Raw genomic sequence first — 21,410 nt, 5'->3', positions numbered from 1 at the left:
TGACTACTTCTGCTCCTAATTCCTATGTTCCTAGATAGTAGTTAACCAGTTGTATTTGTTGCCTATTAAATTACAGTTACCTTTATTAATAAATCAGCCTAGTGATTGTAATTACTGGTCAGCCAAAGACATAATTTTTAAAAATTAAGAGTTAATTTCAACTGCGTTGCGACTCGGGGTGAAGAGAGGCTGGAATTGACCATGTACTAGCCCATGATGTCTTAACCTAATTTGAGGGCTCGGTACGGTGATCTTTGGAACAGTAGACAGTGACTTTTGGAATACAATATATACTAAAGAGGCACCAGGTTTGTAATAATAATATTGTCACAAGTAGGCTTCAATGAAGTTACTGTGAAAAGCCCCTAGTCGCCACATTCCGGCATATGTTCGGGGAGGCCAGTACGGGAATTGAACCCGCACTGCTGGTCTTGTTCTTCATTACAAGCCAGCTGTTTAGCCCACTGTGCTAAACTGGCCCCTTATAGTATATATATAATAGTATAATATACAATAGTAAAATAGTATAACAGGATGCCTCTGGAAGCTGCTGAGGCTTTCCAGGTGGAGGACCTGCCTTTGGTTTATTTAGAAGGGCTTCAAAATGACAAGCTAATTAAATTGACAAGTGGATTAAAATTAGAGGTGCTAGGAAGGTAGAGATAATTGAAACAATCGCTCAGCATTTAAATTTTAAAGAAATGCCAGAAACACAGCCTGTATCAGTAGATTTAGATAAGATCCAGTTACAAATGAAACAATTAGAAATGTAGCAATATGAAAGAGAATTGGAGATGCAGAAAAAGAGATAGAACTTTTTCAAATGGAAATTGAAATGAGGAACTTGGAATTAGAGAGAGAGGAAAAAGCAAGAGAGAGAGTTCCAGTTTAAAGCATTGGAAATTAAAAGAAAGCTGCCAGGAGCTAGAGTGGAGCTTAACCCTAGAACAGAACCCAGGGGGGATATGCTTAAGTTTATACACGCCCTATCAAAATTTGAAGAAAAGGAAGTAGAGGCATGTTTCATGGCATTTCAAAAACTAACAACCCAAATGGAGTGACCGAAAGAAAAGTGGATATTACCCATGCAAAGTAAATTGGCGGGGAAGGCACAGAAAGATAATGCTTCTGATGCACCATCGATTGCACGCGAGGCGAGTGATTTACCAATGTCAGGCTTTAATTAACTAGAACACAGCCTGGCGATCGTCTACAGTGGAAAGGAACGATCGTCAGGCTTCTGAGCATTTATACCTCGTTGATAGAGGCGTGGTTAACTCAGCCTCTCGGCCAATCGGTCGAGAGGCACATGACCGACCAGGGCCAATGGTAAGCCGGCGTTCTGGCCCAATGGCAGACGAGTATGCAGATCATATCATCACATTCACCCCTTACGGAGAAGGAAGGCGGGGGGGGGGGGGGGGGGGTGTGAACGAGACCCGGGGGGGGGGGGGGGGGGGGGGGGGGGGGGGGGGGGTGGGGAGAACTGATGATATGAGTAGCCGTCGGGAGAATAATTTTCTCTCCGTACCCTTGTCGAATTTGGGGGCTTGCCACTGGCCCAGACATAACAATATTTACAAAAGGAAGTCCATGGGACCGTAGAACTCTAGATGGATTCGATCAGTCGTTTGGTGGTCCTTGACGTCCTGGCCGAGCGCCGTAGTGGAGGAGGTGTTGTCGGATCGGCTGATGGTCCTGCTGATGTCCTGGAGTCCGGGAGCGATAGACCTCGAGTAGTCTCCGTCACCTGAGCTGGCCGCGGGGACGCCATGGATGAGGGATGGGGAAGCTGAGTGGGGTGCTGGGGTGAAAAAGGGGAGGGGGGGTCTGTGGTGGGGGGGGGGCTGCACGCCGGCGGGTGCCAGGTCCCGGAGGAAGACCGTGTCCTGCCGACCGTCGGGGTACTCCACATACGCATACTGCGGGTTAGCGTGGAGTAACTGGACATGCTCCACCAACGGATCGGACTTGTGCACCCGCACATGCTTCCGGAGCAAGATGGGTCCGGGGGTGACCAGCCACGTCGGGAGAGGGGATCCGGAGGACGACTTCCTGGGGAAAACAAGAAGACGCTCATGAGGCGTCTGATTAGTTGCAGTACAGAGGAGTGAGCGGATAGAGTGCAGTGCATCGGGGAGCACCTCTTGCCATCGGGAAATAGGGAGATTTCTAGACCGGAGGGCTAGTAGTATGGTCTTCCAGATGGTACCATTCTCCCGCTCGACCTGTCCGTTACCCCGGGGGTTATAGCTGGTCGTCCTGCTAGAGGCGATGCCCCTGTCGAGCAGGAATTGACGCAGCTCGTCGCTCATAAATGAGGACCCCCGATCGCTGTGAATGTACGCGGGGTAGCCGAACAGTGAGAAGATGGAGAGTAGGGCCTTAATGACGGTCGATGTGGTCATGTCGGGACAGGGAATGGCGAAGGGGAAGCGGGAGTGTTCGTCGATAACCGCCAGGAAGTAAATGTTGCGGTTGTTAGAGGGAAGGGGCCCCTTGAAGTCAATGCTAAGACGTTCGAAGGGGCGGGATGCTTTGATCAGGTGTGCGCGCTCGGGGCGGTAGACGTGCGGTTTGCACTCGGCGCAGATGTGGCAGTCACGGGTTACTGACCTGACTTCCTCGATGGAGTAGGGCAGGTTGCGGGCCTTAATGAAGTGGTGTAGGCGGGTCACCCCTGGATGGCAGAGGTCTGCGTGGAGGGAGCGGAGGCGGTCTATCTGCGCGCTGGCGCAGGTACCGCGGGACAGGGCATCAGGAGGCTCATTGAGCTTCCCAGGACGATACAAGATATCATAGTTGTACGTGGACAACTCGATCCGCCACCGTAAAATCTTGTCATTTTTGATCTTGCCCCTTTGTGCATTATCAAACATGAAGGCTACTGACCGTTGGTCTGTGAGGAGGGTAAACCTCCTGCCGGCCAAATAGTGCCTCCAATGTTGCACGGCTTCGACTATGGCCTGGGCTTCCTTTTCCACAGATGGGTGGCGGAGTTCGGAAGCCTGGAGAGTTCTGGAGAAGAAGGCCACGGGTCTGCCCGCTTGGTTCAGGGTGGCCGCCAGAGCTACTTCTGAAGCGTCGCTCTCGACCTGGAAGGGGAGGGCCTCGTCGATGGCACGCATCGTGGCCTTTGCGATGTCCGCTTTGATGCGGCTAAAGGCCTGGCAGGCCTCCGTCGACGGCGGGAAGGTCGTGGTTTGCATGAGGGGACGGGCCTTGTCCGCGTAGTTGGGAACCCATTGGGCGTAGTATGCGAAAAACCCTAGGCAGCGTCTGAGGGATTTGGGGTATTGGGGAGAGGGAGTTCCATCAGGGGGCGCATGCGTTCGGGGTCGGGGCCTATCACTCCGTTACGCACTACGTAGCCGAGGATGGCTAGGCGGTCGGTGCTAAACACGCATTTATCCTTATTGTACGTGAGGTTAAGGAGTTTTGCGGTTTGGAGGAATTTCTGGAGGTTGGCGTCATGGTCCTGCTGGTCGTGGCCGCAGATGGTGACATTATCAAGGTACGGGAAGGTAGCCTGTAATCCGTACTTGTCGACCATTCGGTCCATCTCCCGTTGGAAGACCGAGACCCCATTCGTGACACCGAATGGAACCCTAAGGAAGTGGTAGAGGCGCCCGTCAGCCTCGAACGCGGTGTACAGTCGGTCACTCGCGCGGATGGGGAGCTGGTGGTAAGCGGACTTAAGGTCCACAGTGGAGAAGACCTTGTATGTCGCGATCTCGTTTACCATTGTAGAGATACGGGGGAGAGGATACGCGTCCAGTTGCGTAAACCGATTGATGGTTTGGCTATAATCGATGACCATCCGGTTTTTCTCCCCCGTCCGGACCACCAGCACTTGGGCTCGCCAGGGACTGTTGCTGGCCTCGATGACCCCTTCCGTCAGCAACCTCTGGACCTCGGACCTGATGAAGGATCGGTCCTGGGCGCTGTACCGTCTGCTCCGTGTGGCGACGGGTTTGCAATCGGGGGTGAGGTTAGCAAACAGGGAGGGAGGGTCCACTTTGAGGGACGCGAGGCTGCAGACAGTGAGGGGGGGTATAGGGCCGCCGAATTGAAAAGTCAAGCTCTGCAGGTTGCACTGGAAGTCCAGTCCGAGGAGTGCCGGTGCGCAAAGGTCAGGGAGGACAAGGAATTTATAATTTTAAAAAACCTTCCCTTGGACCGTGAGGTCCGCGATGCAGCACCCGGTGATGTGGACGGAGTGCGAACCTGAGGCTAAACCGATTTTGCGTGTTACGGGATGGACAGGGAGCGCGCAGCGTCTTACCGTGTCAGGGTGAACGAAGCTTTCCGTGCTCCCGGAGTCCAGCAGGCAGTCCGTCTTGTGGCCGTTGAGGTGGATCAGCGTAGTCGTTTTGGCGAGCGTGCGTGGATGAGACTGGTCGAGTTGAACGGCCGCGAGCCGTGGAGAAAATCCGTCGTCGCTGTCCGATTCCATGCTGGAGGGACCTTGCGTGGCAGATGTGGAAGTCGGTGGCCAGGATCCATATGTGGGGTGAACGGCCGCGAGCCGTGGAGAAAATCCGTCGTCGCTGTCCGATTCCATGCTGGAGGGACCTTGCGTGGCAGATGTGGAAGCCGGTGGCCAGGATCCCCAGGTGAGGTCTGTTCCCCAAGATGGCGGCGCCCAGGACCCGCACGTGGGGTAGGGGCCCCAAGATGGCGGCGCCCAGGACCCGCACGTGGGGTCGGCACCCCAAGATGGCGGCGCCCAGGAAGCCCTCGTGGCCGCTGGAGGCGGAGCTAGCGTTACCGGCGCTGTGAGCGGAGAGGCGCGCAGGCCGGCTCCAAGAGGTGAGTGACCGGCATCAGCTGCGGGGATGCACAAGCCGGCTCCAGGACGCCGGCTAGGTGCATCAGCTGTGGGGATGCGGAAGCCGGCTCCAGGACGCCGGCTAGGTGCATCAGCTGTGGGGATGCGGAAGCCGGCTCCAGGACGCCGGCTAGGTGCATCAGCTGTGGGCGGAGGTAAGGCGCGCGGGCCGGGTGCGGGGGGCCGGGGGCGGGGGGGAGCCGAGTCGCGCTGCGGGCAGGCAGGGACCGGGGGGCCCGGAGAGGCGAGCCGGTCGGGCGCCGGGGCCCGGGGGTGGGGGGAGCCGGGGTCCGGGAGCGAGGGAAGCAGGGCCGCTGCGGGCAGGCAGGGACCAGGGGGGCCCGGAGAGGCGAGCCGGTCGGGCGCCGGGGCCCGGGGGCGGGGGGGAGAAAAGTGCGCGGCGGGCAGGCAGAGGCCTGGAGGGGCCGGGGAGGTGCGCATGTCGGCCGGCGGGGCGCGAGTCGGGAGCAGCTGGGGCGGCCCTGGAGGAGAGAGAGAGGCACACAGGCCGTTTGCAGAGGCCTGGGGGAGGGGGGGAAGAGTGCTGTGCAGCTTCCAGAAGCGCTGCAGCCAGCGATTTGGCCTGGCAGACCGTGGAGTAGTGGCCCTTCTTCCCGCAGCTCTTACAGAGGGCGGAGCGGGCTGGGCAGCGCGAGCGAGGGTGCTTAGCGTACCCACAAAAGTAGCAGCGGGGCCCCGCGGATTTATCGGGGCGCCCCGCAGCACAAGCCTGAGGGAGGCCGGGAGCGGTGGGTAGCTGGTGGGAAGCGTGCCAGGAGGCGGCCTGGCCAGGGTCATAAGTGCGAGCGCTTTGATCTGCGACCTCCAGGGAGGCGGAGAGAGTCAGTGTCTCCGTTAAACTGAGTTCGTCTCTTTCCAGCATCCGCTGGCGGATCACGGGGGACAGCATCCCAGCCACGTAAGCGTCTCTGACGAGTAGCTTCATGTGCTCTGTAGCGGACACCGCTTCACAGGCGCAACCTCTCCCCAGGGCACAGAGGGCCCGGGCGTATTGGTCTAGAGACTCACCGGGGACCTGCTTTCTGGTGGCCAGCAGATGTCGAGCGAATACCCTGTTGATCGGTTTGAGGAATTGTCCTTTTAGCTTCCGTATAGCGTCGTCATAATCTGTTTCGTCTTCGATTATTGAGTAAGCGGCGATACCCACGCTGGAGTGGAGGACGTGCAGCTTCTGTGCCCCGGTGGGGGGGGGGGTGGTTGTAGATGCCAGGAACCCTTCGAGGCAAGTCAGCCAGAGTTTGAAAAGTTCTGTAGAGTTCGGAGTTTGCGGGCTGATGCGGAGGCATTCGGGCTTGATGCGGAACTCCATCTTCAAAGTTGTAGTTAATTAAATTGATGCACCATCGATTGCACGCGAGGCGAGTGATTTACCAATGTCAGGCTTTAATTAACTAGAACACAGCCTGGCGATCGTCTACAGTGGAAAGGAACGATCGTCAGGCTTCTGAGCATTTATACCTCGTTGATAGAGGCGTGGTTAACTCAGCCTCTCGGCCAATCGGTCGAGAGGCACATGACTGACCAGGGCTAATGGTAAGCCGACGTTCTGGCCCAATGGCAGACGAGTATGCAGATCATATCATCACAGCTTCCCTGTCAGAGTATCTAAGGATTATGACGAGGTAAAATACGCTATTCTGGGTTCATATGAATAAGTTCCCAAAGCATATAGGTAAAGTAACTTAAGGAAACAACTGGGACAGATTTATGCTAAATTTGAAAGGGTTAGGTAGAACAGCTTTAATGGGTGGATATGAGCAATGGGAGTTGAAACTACCTGTGAGGCAGGTAGCCAAGGTAGAGAATGGATAGCTGGGAATGCTTTGAGATCTCCTCAGACCTGGAAAGAAGGTCCTGAGGGTGGAGGTGAGATTCGAAGGCCTAGGTGTCACACAAATTCTCTTACTGGAGGTGGATTTGGTTTTCCCTCCAGAGTTCAATGTGTTAGTGAATGGGAAAAGCAGAGATTATATTCCAATTCCATTGTATAAAGTACAATTGGAGTGTTATTGTCAGGTCCAGTGGTTGAGTGGTTAAGAAGTTACCAGTGGACGGAGTAGACTTTTGGAGAATTATTTGGTAGGAGTGAAGGTTGTAGCTGCACCCATAATTACAGAGAGGCTGAAGGAAGATGAGAAGACAACACAGAAACAATTTCCAGATATTTTTGCATCATGTGTGGTGACCAGAGCAATGGCTAAATAAAGTCCAGCACCAGAGATTAAAATTGTGTCGCAATCAGATGGTAGAGTAGCCAAAACTATCCTCAAGACTGAGGATTGGAGTAAGTGTTTGGTCGGACTTCATTATTTGAGGCCCAGGGACCGATCCAGAGTTACATTGATTATTAGTACAGTCAGCTCTCACAGAAGTTGAGGCTGAGGGGGTTCCAGAGTGCTATTGCATTAAGAACGGAGTTCTAATGAAGAACTGGAGACCTCCTCATTGATCTGCGAATGAGGAATGCTGAACTGGACTAGCCATACAAATAGTGTGGCTACAAGAGCAGGTTAGAGGCTAGGAACCTCTGGTGAGTAACTCACCTCCGTGGGCTTAAAGTAGGGTGTTCTGTCCTAGGGCCGGTGCAGACTCGATGGACGAATGGAATGGAACTCGCTGCCGGAGGATGTGGTGGAAGCAGGGACGATAGTGACGTTTAAGGGGCATCTTGACAAATACATGAATAGGATGGGAATAGAGGGATATGGACCCCAGAAATGTAGAAGATTTTAGTTTTGACAGGCAGCATGGGCGGCGCAGGCTTGGAGGGCTGAAGGGCCTGTTCCTGTGCTGTACTTTTCTTTGTTCTTTTCTCTTTGTTCTGCACTGCACTCTATGATTCGATGATAACGCAGCCCGCTTGACTGACACCCCATCCACAAACATTCACTCCCTCCACCACCAATGCACAGTGGCAGCAGTGTGTACCATGTACAAGATGCGCGGCAGGAACTCATCAAGGCTCCTTAAGCAGATAGCATCTTACAAACCCACAAGAAGGACAAGGACAACAGATATCTGGGAACACCACCACTTGGAGGTTCTCCTCTAAGTCACTCACCATCCTGACTTGGAAATGTATCGCCATTCCTTCACTGTTGCGGGTCAAAATCCTGGAACTCCCTCCCCAACAGACTGTGGGTGTACCCCCACCACATGGACTGCAGCTCAACGCCACCTTCTCAAGTGCAATTAGGAATAGGCAACAAATACTGGCCGAGCCAATGAAGCCCACATCACGTAAAAAAAATGTTTTTTTAAGTTGCTAATTATATGCCCATTCAGCAAGTTTATTAAGGACTTTCTACATTTTGTCACTGTCCTACTTTGTAGTAACTGCATCCCCAAATTTGGTGTCATCAGCAAATTTCAAAATTCTAATTCCAGTTCCCAAGTCCAAATCATTTATGTAAATGATGAACAGTTCCAGCACCACTTCCAAGAAGTTGCCATTATGAGAAACCACTGTTGATCCATATTACATGTTTTCTGTCTTGTAGCCATCTTGCTGTCAATTTTGCTACTTGTCCACTGGTTCCATAATGTTCTGGCGATAAGTCAAAAGTTTGCTGTGTAGTACCTCAAAGGTTTTCTTTCAAATCCAAATATATTACATTATCTATGTTATTCATATCTACCATTTTTGTCACTTCTTCAAAGAATTCAACAGGATTGGGGTCAAGCATGTTCTTCCTTATGAATCTGTGCAGAACACTCTGCTTTATATTTTTGGTTTCCAGATGTTTTCCTATTACATATTTTATGAAGAATTTCATTAATCTTTCCAAAGGTGGCATTAAGCTAATTGATCTAGAATTCTCTCAGTTTGTTTTTTCTACCTTTTATGTAAAGGAATCCAGTTGTTTCCTAGTTTTCTGGCACAATTCCCTTTGCTAATTAAATTTTATGTTGGCGTAATAATGCTTCTGCTATCTCTTCCCGAACTTCTTTTAATATGTGCAGGCACAATCAATTCTGACCGGGATTTTATGGTATCTGTGTTTGATTAGTTTATCAATATCTCTCCCCATTACCGATCTTATTGTCTTTATATCCTTTTGGTCTTGTCTTAGAATGTCATATCCAAGTTTTTGTCCTCATAAATCTACATAGTTGATACTTGAACTAAACCTGTCTTAGATGAAGAATGATACATGAGAACGCGCTTTTGGTAATTTAGATTTGAAATGTTATTAATAGGATTGTGTAATTAGAGGTCAATACCAGATACTTATAGAAAGGGAACTAATGCTACAGAGAATGCTACTGCATATTAAGTTCATTTCAAATGGAATGAAATATTGCTTACCTGATTGGAGTTACTAATTTTATTTGTCTTTATTGGATCACAGGTCTCATAAACAGCATACATAACTAAACCACACAGGCAGGCTATTGTGAGCACAATAATCATACCAATCCAGTTCAGAAATACAGCCCTGTGAAATCAGAAACAATTGTTACTATTATGTAATGGAGGACAATTCATTTTTGCAAGGAAATTTATGGAATATAATTGCAAACCTGGCCTTTGCGTCCCTAGTAGCCCGGCGAAGGATTCTGCTACAATGGAAGGATGCGAGGCCCCCAAGCGTGGAGACCTGGATCAATGACATGGCGGGCTTTATTAAGCTAGAGAAGGTCAAATTCGCCCTGAGAGGATCGGTGCAAGGGTTCTTTAAGCGGTGGCAACCTTTCCTCGACTTTCTGGCTCAACGATAGGGTACTGGGACAGTAGCAGCAGCAACCCGGGGGTGGGGGGGGGGGGGGGGGGGGGGGGGGGGGACACGATGACTATGTTTGTTTATTTTACTTAAATTTGATTTATTTAATTTTAATTTATGGTTACGTTTTCTTGTTGGGGTGGGGGGTGGGATACATGTGATGTTACGGTTTGGGGGGAGTTGCGGGGGTTATGGGGCAGTTTGTTGCATATTATTACTTGTTATTTTTTTATATTTTCTGTAAAAAATTCCAAAAAAAAATTTTTTTTTTTTTTAAAAGCCTCTTTCGCCTCCTGCACTCCCGGCTCTACCCCAACCCCAAAGATCGCGAGTCCCCATCCTGGCTTGACCCTGGATCCCACCACCCTTGACACCGTCCTCGCCACCCCCTTCCAGAACATATGGTCATGGTTCACTGGACTCCCCGAGCACCTGACACACCTATCTTCACCCCCAAAGAACCTACTCATCCTCGTCCCAGTCATGTGGGCCCTATGCAGCACCTTGAATTGAATGAGGCTAAACCGCGCCCACGAGGAGGAAGAATTAACCCTCTCCAGGGCATCAGCCCATGTCCCGTCTTCGATCTGTTCCCCCAGTTCCCCCTCCCACTTCGCTTTCAGCTCCTCTACTGACGCCTCTTCCACCTCCTGCATAAGCTTGTAGATATCGGATATCTTCCCCCCCCCCCGACCCAGACCCCCGAAAGCACCCTGTCACTCACACCCCTCGCGGGGAGCACAGGGAATCCCTCCACCTGCCGTCTAGCAAATGCCTTTACCTGCAGATACCTAAACATGTTTCCCGGGGGGAGCCCAAATTTCTCCTCCAACTCCCCCAGGCTCGCAAACCTCCCGTCGATAAACAGGTCCCTCAGCAGTCTAATGCCCGCTCTGTACCATCCCTGAAATCCTCCATCCATGTTCCCCGGGACAAACCTATGGTTTCCTTTAACGGAGCCTCCATCGAGCCCCCCACTTCTCCCCTATGTCGCCTCCACTGCCCCCAAATCTTGAGGGTAGCCGCCACCACCGGACTCGTGGTATACCTCGTGAGAGGGAGCGGCCACGGCGCCGTTACCAGGGCCCCCAGGCTTGTATCCCCACAGGACGCTCTCTCCATCCGTTTCCATGCTGCCCCCTCCCCCTCCATCACCCACTTGCGCACCATCGACACGTTGGCCGCCCAGTAGTACCCCGAGAGGTTGGGCAACGCCAGCACACCCCCATCTCTACCCCGCTCCAAGAAGACCCTCTTCACCCTCGGGGTGCCATGCGCCCAAACAAATCCCATGATGCTGCTGGTTACCCTTTTAAAAAAGGCCCTAGGGATAAAGATGGGCAAGCACTGGAAGAGGAACAAGAACCTCGGGAGAACCGTCATTTTGACGGATTGCACTCTGCCCGCCAGCGATAACGGCACCATGTCCCACCTTTTAAATTCCTCCTCCATCTGTTCCACAAGTCTGGTGAAGTTAAGCTTATGGAGAGTCCTCCAACTCCTGGCCACTTGCACCCCCAGGTACCTGAAACTCTTCACTGCCCTCCTGAAAGGGAGCCTCCCAATTCCCTCCTCTTGATTCCCCCGGGTGCACTACAAATACCTTGCTCTTTCCTAAATTTAGCTTATAGCCCGAAAAGCCCCCAAATTCCGCTAACAGCTCCATCACCCCCGGCATTCCCCCCTCTAGGTCCGCCACATATAACAGAAGGTCGTCCGCATACAGCGATACCCGGTGCTCCTCCCCACCCCGCACCAGACCCCTCCATCTCCCTGACTCCCTCAACGCCATAGCCAGCGGTTCAATCGGCAGTGCAAAGAGCAGGGGGTCAGGGGGCACCCCGCCTGGTCCCACGATAGAGCCTATCGGACTACACTCGCCATCGGAGCCGCGTAAAGCAGCCTCACCCATTTGATGAATCCCTCCCCAAATCCAAACCTCTCCAGCATCTCCCACAGGTACCCCCACTCAACTCTATCAAACGCTTTCTCTGCGTCCAGCGCCACCACTATCTCCGCCTCCCCCTCCACTGCCGGCATCATGATAACATTGAGCAGTCTCCGCACATTCGTGTTGAGCTGCCGCCCCTTGACAAATCCTGTCTGATCTTCGTGAATCACCTCTGGCACACAATCCTCTATCCTGGTAACCAGGATCTTCGCCAGCAACTTAGCGTCTACGTTAAGGAGCGAGATAGGCCTGTATGATCCACACTGCAAGGGGTCCTTATCCCGCTTTAGGATCAAAGAGATCAGTGCCCGCGACATCGTCGGGGGCAAAGCCCCCCCCCCCTCCCATGCCTCATTGAAGGTTCGCACCAGCAGGGGACCCACCAGGTCCGCATACTTTTTGTAAATTCCGCTGGGAACCCGTCCGGCCCCGGGGCCTTACCTGACTGCATTTGTCCGATCCCCCTGACTAGCTCCTCCAACTCTATCGGCGCCCCCAGCCCCTCTACCAGCCTCTCTTGAACCCTTGGGAAACATAGTCTGTTCATGAAGCTCTCCATCCCCTCTCTCCCCCTCGGAGGTTCCGACTGGTACAGTTCCTCGTAAAAGTCCCTAAAGACCCCGTTTACTTCTGTCCCCTTCTGCACTACATTTCCACCCCCATCCTTCACTCCACCAATTTCCCTAGCCGCATCTCGCCTACGGAGCTGATGCGCCAACATCCTGCTCGCCTTCTCTCCATACTCATATACCGCGCCCTGCACCCTCCTCCACTGTGTCTCCGCCTTTCTGGTGGTTAACAAGTCAAATTTGACCTGCAAACTGCGCCGTTCTCCCAGCAACCCTTCCTCCGGTGCCTCCGCATATCTCCTGTCCACATCCAGGAGCTCTCCCACCAGTCTCTCCCTCTCCTTCCTCTCCCTCCTTTCCCTGTGGGCCCGGATGGAGATCAGCTCCCCCTGGATCACTGCTTTCAGAGCCTCCCAGACCATCCCCACCCGGACCTCCCCCGTATCATTGGTATCCAGATACCCCTCAATGCTTCTCCGAACCCTCTTACACACCTCCTCCTCCGCCAGCAAAACCCATGGACATGTTTTGACCTCATAATTGGAACAATAAAATTACAAAAGCAACAGCACAGGGCTGGGCAGCAAGGGGTTGATTCGGACATCTGGCAAAAACAGTGACTCAAAAGGGTTTGGACATAGACTGATTGCTAGCGGAACAATGGTAAAAGGGATATGCCATTACCTGCTACTGACTAATACGATCAAGAGTTTAATTACCCAATACAATGGCACAAAGGACATTTCAACAACATACTACATTCAAGCAATTATGCTTTTTTATCTATTAATTTACAGCACTGTTTTTCAAAGTGTGGGTTGCGACCCATGGGTGGGTCCCAATCGCAGGAGAAGTGCTCAACAGCTGCTACTGCCATTTAAATTGAGAATGGCAGGAGCCACTGGCTTTTAAATGAGAACAAAATGGAACTGTGTGCAGTCTTCTGACCATAAGCGGCAGCAGTGAGCAGGTCACACTTCCTGCACATACACTTAGTGTTAAGCACCCCATACGTATGTGCTTTTGGTGCCAAATCACGGAGGAGAGCTTCTTCCATTTTCTAGCTACTACCAAGCAAGGCACGAGGACTGTGAAGATGAATCATTTTGTTACAAGAAGCCAGAGTCACAAATAGACAGTGTACCTACAGGCCAGGATCTCACATCTGAATCTGCTGGGGAGAACTGCCCAGGAGAATCCACAGCAGGACAGAGCAGTGCTAGTGTTCACTCTGTACAGAACTCCAGAGCCTCCACAGCCTACAAAGAAGAAACTTAACTTGGGAACAAAGCAATATAAAGATGATTTCTTGAGGTATGATGTTCTCAATTGTGCCAATGCAAATCAGGTGCAAAGCCCATGTGTGTTATATGTAGTGAAGTACTGTCAAATGAAAGGAGAAGTTTCAGATTTTGAAAGAGAAGTGGTCGGTGAAAAATTCCTTTCGAAGTTGAGACCCAGAGTCAGTTGTGAACTTACAGCTGACTCCAAATGAAATGACAAACAAGGCAGATGAATTGACGGCACAAATTAAAACATGGGGGTATGATGTCCTTGCTGTAACTGAGACATGGTTGAGAGGGGCAGGATTGGCAGCTCAATATTCCAGGATACATAATCTTCAGGTGGGATAGGGAAGGAGGTAAAAGAGGGGGTGTCACAATTTTGATCAGAGAATCAATTTAAGCAGTAAGGAGGGACGACATCTTAGAAGGTTCTTCAACTGAGGCCATATGGGTAGAACTTAAAAACTAAAAGGAAGCAATCACATTGATGTGACTGTTCTATAGTTGTTTTACAGGTATATTAAGGGTAAAAGGATAACTAGGGAAAGAGGGCCCATTGAGGACCACAGCGGTAATTTGTGTGTGGAGCTGGAGGATGTAGGTAGGGTTCTAAATAAATACTTTGTGTCAGTGTTCACTCGTGAGAGGGACAGTGGGTATAGAAATCAGGGAGAAGGACTGTAATAAAATTAAAAATAGATTAACGTAGACAGAGAGGAGATTCTGAGTTGTCTGGCAGGCTTAAAGGTAGACAAATATTCAGGGCCAGATGAAATGTATCCCAAGCTGCTGAGTGAGGCAAGGGAGGAAATAGCAGGAACGTTGGCAATAATTTTCAATTCCTCTCTGGTCACAGGAGAGGTGCCGGAGGACTGGAGGATAGCCAATGTGGTGCCATTATTCAAGAAGGGAGGAAGAGATAAACCAGGAAACTACAGGCCAATCAGTCTAACCTCAGAGGTGGGGGAACTTTTGGAAGCAATTCTGAGCGTCAGAATAAATCTGCATTTGAAGAGGCAGGGATTAAACAAGAACAGTCAGCATGGTTTTGTGAAGGGTAGGTCATGTCTGACCAACTTGATTGTATTTTTCGAAGAGGTGACCAGGTGTATAGATAAAGGCAATGCATTTGACATAATCTACTTCGACTACAGCAAGGCTTTTGATAAGGTCTCACATGGGAGACTGATAGTGAAGGTAAGAGCCCATGGGATTCAAGGAAATTTAGCAAGTTGGATCCAGAATTGGCTGAGTGGCAGGAAGCAGAAAGTGTTGGTCGAAGATCTTTCTGACTGGAAGCCTGTGTCCAGTGGGGTCCCACAGGGATCAGTGTTGGGGCCCTTGCTGTTTGTAGTTTATATGAATTATTTAAATATTAATGTAGGAGGATTGATCAGTAGGTCTCTGGATGGTATGAAAATTGGTGAGGTGGTAAATAGGGAGGAGGATAGTCTTCGATTACAGGAGGATATAGATGGGCTGGTCAGATAGGCTGATCAGTGGCAAAAGGGTGAGGTAATGCACTTGGGCAGGACAAACAAGACAAGGGAATACATGATAAACAGCAGGTCCCTGGGAAGCACCAAGGATCAGAGGGACCTTGTTGTGCATGTACACTGGTCTTTTAAGGTAGCAGGGCAGGTAGATACAGTGGTGAAGAAGGCAATTAGTATACTTGCCTTTATTAGCCGAGGCACAGAGTTTAAGAGCAGGAAGGTTATGCTGGAACAGTACAAAATGTTGGTTAGGCCACAGCTATAGTATTGTGAGCAGTTCCAGAAACCACATTACAGAAGAGATGTGATAGCACTGGAAAGGATGCAGAGCAGATTTACCAGGATGTTGCCTGGGCTAGAGACTGTTAGTTATGAAGAGAGATTGGATAAACTTGGATTGTTTTCCTTGGAGCAGAGGAGACTGAGCTGGGACATGACTGAGATGTGTAAAATTTTGAGGGACATAGATAGAGTAGACAGGAACAAACTTTTCCCCTTGGCAGAGGGGGTCAATGAAAATGAATATGAAATGAAAATGAAAATTGCTTATTGTCACAAGTAGGCTTCAATGAAGTTACTGTGAAAAGCCCCTAGTCGCCACATTCCGGCACCTGTTCGGGGAGGCTGGTACAGGAATTGAACTGTGCTGCTGGCCTGCCTTGGTCTGCTTTAAAAGCCAGCGATTTAGCCCAGTGTGCTAAACCAGCTCCTGACCAGGGGATATAGATTTAAAGTGAGAGGCAGGAGGTTTAGATTGGATGAGAAGAAAAACATTTTTCCCCAGAGGGTTGTGTGAGTCTGGAACTCATTGCCTGAAAGGGTGGTGGAGGCAGAGACTCTCATAACATTTAAGAAGTATTTAGTTATGCACTTGCGATCCCAAGCATACAAGACTGTGGACTAAGTGCTGGAACATGGGATTAGAACATGGGAATTGACTGGTGCAGAAACCTTGGGCCAAAGGGTCTTTTCTGTGCTGTATGATTCTATGATTGTACGACTATATCTCAGCTCTCTGGTGCAGGTTTTTGGTGCTCACATTGATGAACAACGGAATGCCCTTGAGAAAATAGCCAAAGAGAAACCTGTTAGTTAATGGAGCAATTTATCTGGTGAGGGCTCACCTTCTAAACCCTGCTGCATGGTATATCGCCTATCCTGACCGACTTGGGGAGTAGGGGCCAGACAGAGTTTTAGAACAGAATTCCTGCAGTGCAGAAGGAGGCCATTCGGCCCATTAAGTCTGTACCAAACCTCTGAAAGAGCACCCTAGGTCAGCCCCCACCCTATCCCCGTAGCCCCACCTAGCCTGCACATCTTTGGACACTAAGGGGCAAGTTTTGAATGGACAATCCACCTAACCTGCCCTTTTTCGGACTGTGGGAGGAAACCAGAGCACCAGGAGGAAACCCACGCAGACACAGGAAAAACATGTAAACTTCACACAGCTCCACAAGGCCGGAATTGAACCCGGGTCCCTGGTGTGTGAGGCAGTAGTGCTAGCCACCATGAACCCGGTCTCTTGTGGGGAGTCAGAGGCAAGTTCCAATCTGACTTTGAGAATTGGCTGCCAGACCTTCTCCATCTCAATTTGAAGGCTGGGAGTTTCAGGTTCGATGGAGCACTATCTGGTCTTTGAGGCCTGGGGTTGGTCGGAGGCTCCGACGCAGGTTTTATATTGTTCTGCCATCGATGCTCATCGTGAGGTGGCTGGTCATGTCGAGTTATCCTCCTGGCCAGGGCGGAGGTTCCTTGAAATCTGGATGATGGTGTGGCGGAGGTAATGATGCTTCGTTCGATGGAACATTTGAGAGATCCGACGGGTTTCTTGACAATTCTGTCATGGCCTTGGCCTTTCCATGGATGGTGTTATTATCCTGCAGTTCATCAGTAATGCTGGACTTTATTCCCTTGTGAATGTGTTGCTGATTTCATGTTGTTGTCTTTTCGTCTGACAAGGATGTGCGCTGTTTGACCACGAGGGTTAGAGTCATCTGTTATGCTGTTTTGACAAAATTATATTGAGTTGGTAATATGATATGTGGTTTATGCATAGTCTTATCCCTTTTCTTTTATGTGCTGTAAACCTTGCATTTATGAGAAGGGAGTGTATTTTATGTTGTTTATAGAGAGATGAGTACAGCCACGGCAGGGTGATAGGTGTGGTGACGGGTGGTAGGGTTAGAAACAAACAGAGAAAATAGGAGCAGGAAGCCATTCATCCCTTTAAACCTGCTCCACCATTCAGTATGATCATCCAACTCAGTAACCTGGTTCTCCCCATATCCTTTGATCCCTTGAGCCCCAGAGCTATATCTAACTCCTTCTTGAAAACATAATGTTTTTGCCTCAACTGCTTCTTGTGCCAGTGAATTCCACAGGTCGACCACACTCTGGGTGAAGAAATTTCTCCTCATCTCAGTCCTAAAAGGTTTACCCTGTATCCTTATACTATGACCTCTGGTGGACACATCCACCATCGGGAACATCCTTCCTGCATCTACCCTGTCTAGTCCCATTTGAATTTTATAGGTTTCCATGAGATATCCCCTCATTCCTCACTAGGTCCTCCTCACATGGATTGAGGAAAGCCCCCATTTAGAGCTAATCGTATCGGATTTTTATTTTGGGATTCAGTCGGGCCCTGTACTGTGGTTGATATCCTGTTGCCCCCCACCCCCCCTCCTTATGGCTGGGACGTTCGTTTGTCTGAATGTGCAGCTTTTCTCCTCTTCGTCATATGGTGGTGGATGTACACTGGAGGAATACGGTTCTGTGGCTGTATCCTGGTCTTCTTTCTCCTGAAATCCGCTGCTTCTGATAGTTCCCCTTTTTTTAAATCCTGTCTCAATTAGGAGAAGCTAACCATACTGACTATAATCCGAATCTATAGCTGCTGGTCCTCTCTGTATAAATATGTGGAATGATGATGATCATTCTGTACTGTGCCTGAGGTGGGGGTTATGTTGCGTCTTGTGGTAAATGTAAAATATCCTTTTAGAACTGGGGTTCTCGTAAATTTCCTTTGTATTTTTCTATTTTTGTTATGGTGGTGTTAAAGAATCTTTGATTGGCTCCGCAGGGGTACAGATGGATAGAAGGGTGTAATAGCGTGAGCTATCACTGAGGATGCTTCTTGTATAACGAAGAGGCTTATTGGAAACAACAAAGAGGTTTAACTATTTACAGGCAGAGGTATATCATACAGGTCTTTACTCCTTGACCCCAGGATCCACACTGTCCAGACTTCTGTTCCTATTGGTCGGGGCTCGAGCGTTCCCGCACGATAGGCCCTGAGCAGGTCACGTGGCCTGCGAAGGATCACACCCTTAACAGGACCACATTATCACATAGGGGAGGAGGTTACAGTTTGTAATTGGTGCCTCTGGTGTTGCTGACCCTGAACATGGCACCAAGAACGTGTCGTAAATTCTAGTGGTTGTTGCGCACAATTGCTGCATTGGAAGGTGTGTACCTTTTTACCATGTTTTCGCGGCATTATCCTTTTCTCCCTTGTTTTCTGACAGTGCGTATAGAGGTGTGGTGATATAAGCACTGTAGTTATGCGTACTTGCAGTAGGGGGGATGTATGCCTATACCTGTAATACAGGTTCCTCCGGTAAGCCCCTGCCGGCTAGCTCCGCCCACAGGGAGCTTGTGTATAAATATGCGTGTGAGTCACTCAGACCTTTAGTCTACAGTTGCAGATGGAGGGACAGCATCGTACAACAATAAAGCCTCTATTGTACTAGTCTCTCGGCTTTGGGTATAATTGTTAGCGCTACAAGAGGCACCAAGTTAAGTCTAATGTTTGAACTGAGTCAGCCATATTGTTGCTCTCCTGTTTTTGTATCGATGTATGTGGAGACATTTTGCTGAGCTGTAACATCCCTGTGGTTTTGTTGTTTTATTTGTTCAAATGAAAAACTTCAATGAAAATACTTTTTACAAAAACATCAATTCCATTTGGGTCGTCTGCCTATTGGGCCCATGCTTAATATTGCACAGGCAACAAAGCAAATTGATCAGTTGGGCTTTTAAATACCTCTTTAATTGCTTGCGGGCACACACCGAACCCGCGTGCGTCTGCCGAGCGAAATACTGTATCACCCGCCCGACATCATCACACTCTATTTCACATATTTCACAGAGCATGTTGCAGAATTCCTCTCAGTTCATATGGCAGTAAAACAATACTCCATTAAAACCAAAAGTGTCATACTGATGACTAAAGTGGCAGAGACACTCTTTTGCTGCCCATTCATCAGCTCTTAATTGAGTAATTAGCCATGGGAACAGGGATGGATGGAACTTAGTATCCACGTTCATCCATCAACATGATTTTCTTCCTTGAAGTGAGCAGGGGGGGGTCGAGTTCAAAGTAAGTTTGCACTCTGACAATCTGCAGTTGTTCAAGGTAGTTAGCTCACCACCACCTTCTCAAATGCAATTAGGGATGAGGTCTTGCCAGCAACATTCAATCCCATCAAATAATTTTAAAAGGTGGTTTTGATGTTAAGAAAGCTAAGTGTCACAAAGTAAAATCGGTGTTATCTATTGCACTCTGGGCCCCAGAAAAGCCAGCCACCCTGCAAAAGTTTACAGCTGCAATTTTATTGCTGTCTTGCTGTGATACTAAAATCAATTAGTGTACAATTGTCTTATAAAATGGAATTCATTATCACCTTCAAAGTGCCAGCTCAGCCTTCATTTGAGTGATGAAAAGGGTGTCTGAGGACCAGGATCTCAAACCCAAGACTAAGGTCATGGTTTAGTGGTAGCAGTGATCCTGCATTTTTATACACTTCAGAGGCTTGGAAAACCTACAGCAGGTACTCCAAAACACTAGAAATGTATCGCCTCTGGTGCCTTCATAAGATCCTCTAAATCCGATGGCAGCAAAGGCAGTCCAACAACAGCATCCTCTCCCAAGCCAACATTCACCTCATCAAATCTCTGATCACTTAACCATCTCTGCTCGATGGAACATGTCATTCATATAGCTCATATCAGGGACGGAATTCTCCGACCCCCCGCAGGGTCGGGGAATTGCCCGGGGCCGGCGTAAATCCCGCCCCCGCCGTGGCCGGAATTCTCCGCCACCCGGGAATCGGCGGGAGCGAGAATCATGCCGCGCTGATCGGCGTGCCCCCGCGGCAATTCTCCGGCCCGCGATGGACCGAAGTCCCGCCGCTGACAGGCCTCTCCCGCCGGCGGGAATTGGAGCACCGCCGGTGCCGGCGGGATTGGCCGCGCGAGCGGGCCCCCAGGGTCCTGGGGGGGGCGCGGGCCGATCGGACCCCGGGGGGTGCCCCCACGGTGGCCTGGCCCACGATCGGGGCCCACCGATCGGCGGGCGGGCCAGTGGCATGGGGGCACTCTTTTTCTTCTGCCGCTGCCACGGCCTCCACCATGGCGGAGGCGGAAGAGACCCACCCCTACCGCGCATGCGCCGGTGGTGACGTCAGCGGCCGCTGACGCACCAGCGCATGCGCGAACCGGCGAAAGCCTTTCGGCCAGCCCCGATGCCGGGCGGCGGGTGTCAAAGGCCGTTGGCACCGGTTTTGGCGCCAGTCGGTGTGGCGCCAACCACTCCGGCACGGGCCCAGCCCCTAAAGGTGCGGAGAATTCCGCACCTTTGGGGAGACCCGACGCCGGAGTGGTTGGCGCCACTCCGCTACGCCGGGACCCCCTGCCCTACCGGGTAGGGGAGAATCCCGGCCCAGGTTCCTAAGCAACTGTTCTACTCAGAATGCAATTGCACAAGGAGACTCCCAGAATCGCTCAAATGCTTTAGGGTGTTCTCAAAACATCCTCGAAGAGATAAAACATCCCCGATTGTCCCTGGCTTGTGACCGAACAAAATGAAGACGGTTAATTTGAGAAGCCACTTACCAATGGAAACAACTTAATCAGAAGGTCACACGGTGGCACAGTGGTTAGCATTGCTACCTCACAGGGCCAGGGTCCAGGGTTCAATTCCAGTCGAGTGACTGTGGAGTTTGCACAAACTCCCTGTGTGTACCTGGATTTCCTCCAGGTGCTCTGGTTTCCTCTCACATTCCAAAGATGTGCAGGTTAGGAGAATGGCCATACTAAATTGTTCCTTAGTGTCCAAAGGCTAGTTGGGGTTACAGGGATAGGGTGGGGGAATGGGGCCTGGATGAGTTGCTCTTTCAGAGGGTTGGTGCAGATCAATGGGCCAAATAGCCTTCTTCTGCACTGTGGTAATTCTATGAGAAACAAGCAAAGCTGAAGTTGAGAAACTGCCAAAATCTCAACTATCCAACTGTTCAAGCACCACCTGCCCCGCATATGACAGTCTGCAGACTGCGGAAGAAGACCTGTTAAATGTCCTTGAAGAATCATTCAAAATTTCAAAAACAAAGATGGCCATTCCATGGACGAATGTTTCATGGACTTATACAGATTGCATAAAACGTTGACGTTGATCTCAACTCCACCTTTCCACATGATCCTCATATCCTTAATATCCTTTAATCATTTAATATCCCAAAATTTATCAACCTGT

General features: G+C 50.3%; 1 protein-coding gene across 6 annotated transcripts in view; it reads right to left on the bottom strand.

The window, feature by feature from the left end:
- The window catches only part of LOC119953471 (sodium-coupled monocarboxylate transporter 1-like), a 243,059-nt gene that overhangs the window by 142,499 nt on the left and 79,150 nt on the right, over positions 1 to 21,410 (bottom strand). For all 6 annotated transcript variants that reach the window (XR_005458029.1, XM_038777789.1, XM_038777786.1 and 3 more), the window contains exon 9: positions 9,162 to 9,291. Coding sequence is in view for 5 of the 6 variants with exons in the window: in XM_038777789.1 (XP_038633717.1) it covers positions 9,162 to 9,291 (130 nt within the window). In the remaining variant the exon portion in view is untranslated. The remainder of the gene's footprint in view (positions 1 to 9,161; positions 9,292 to 21,410) is intronic.

Source organism: Scyliorhinus canicula, chromosome 18, assembly GCF_902713615.1.
Source record: "Scyliorhinus canicula chromosome 18, sScyCan1.1, whole genome shotgun sequence".
Lineage (NCBI taxonomy): Eukaryota > Metazoa > Chordata > Chondrichthyes > Carcharhiniformes > Scyliorhinidae > Scyliorhinus > Scyliorhinus canicula.
Note: the sequence above shows the minus strand (reverse complement) of the source record. Positions and strands in the feature narration are given on the sequence as shown.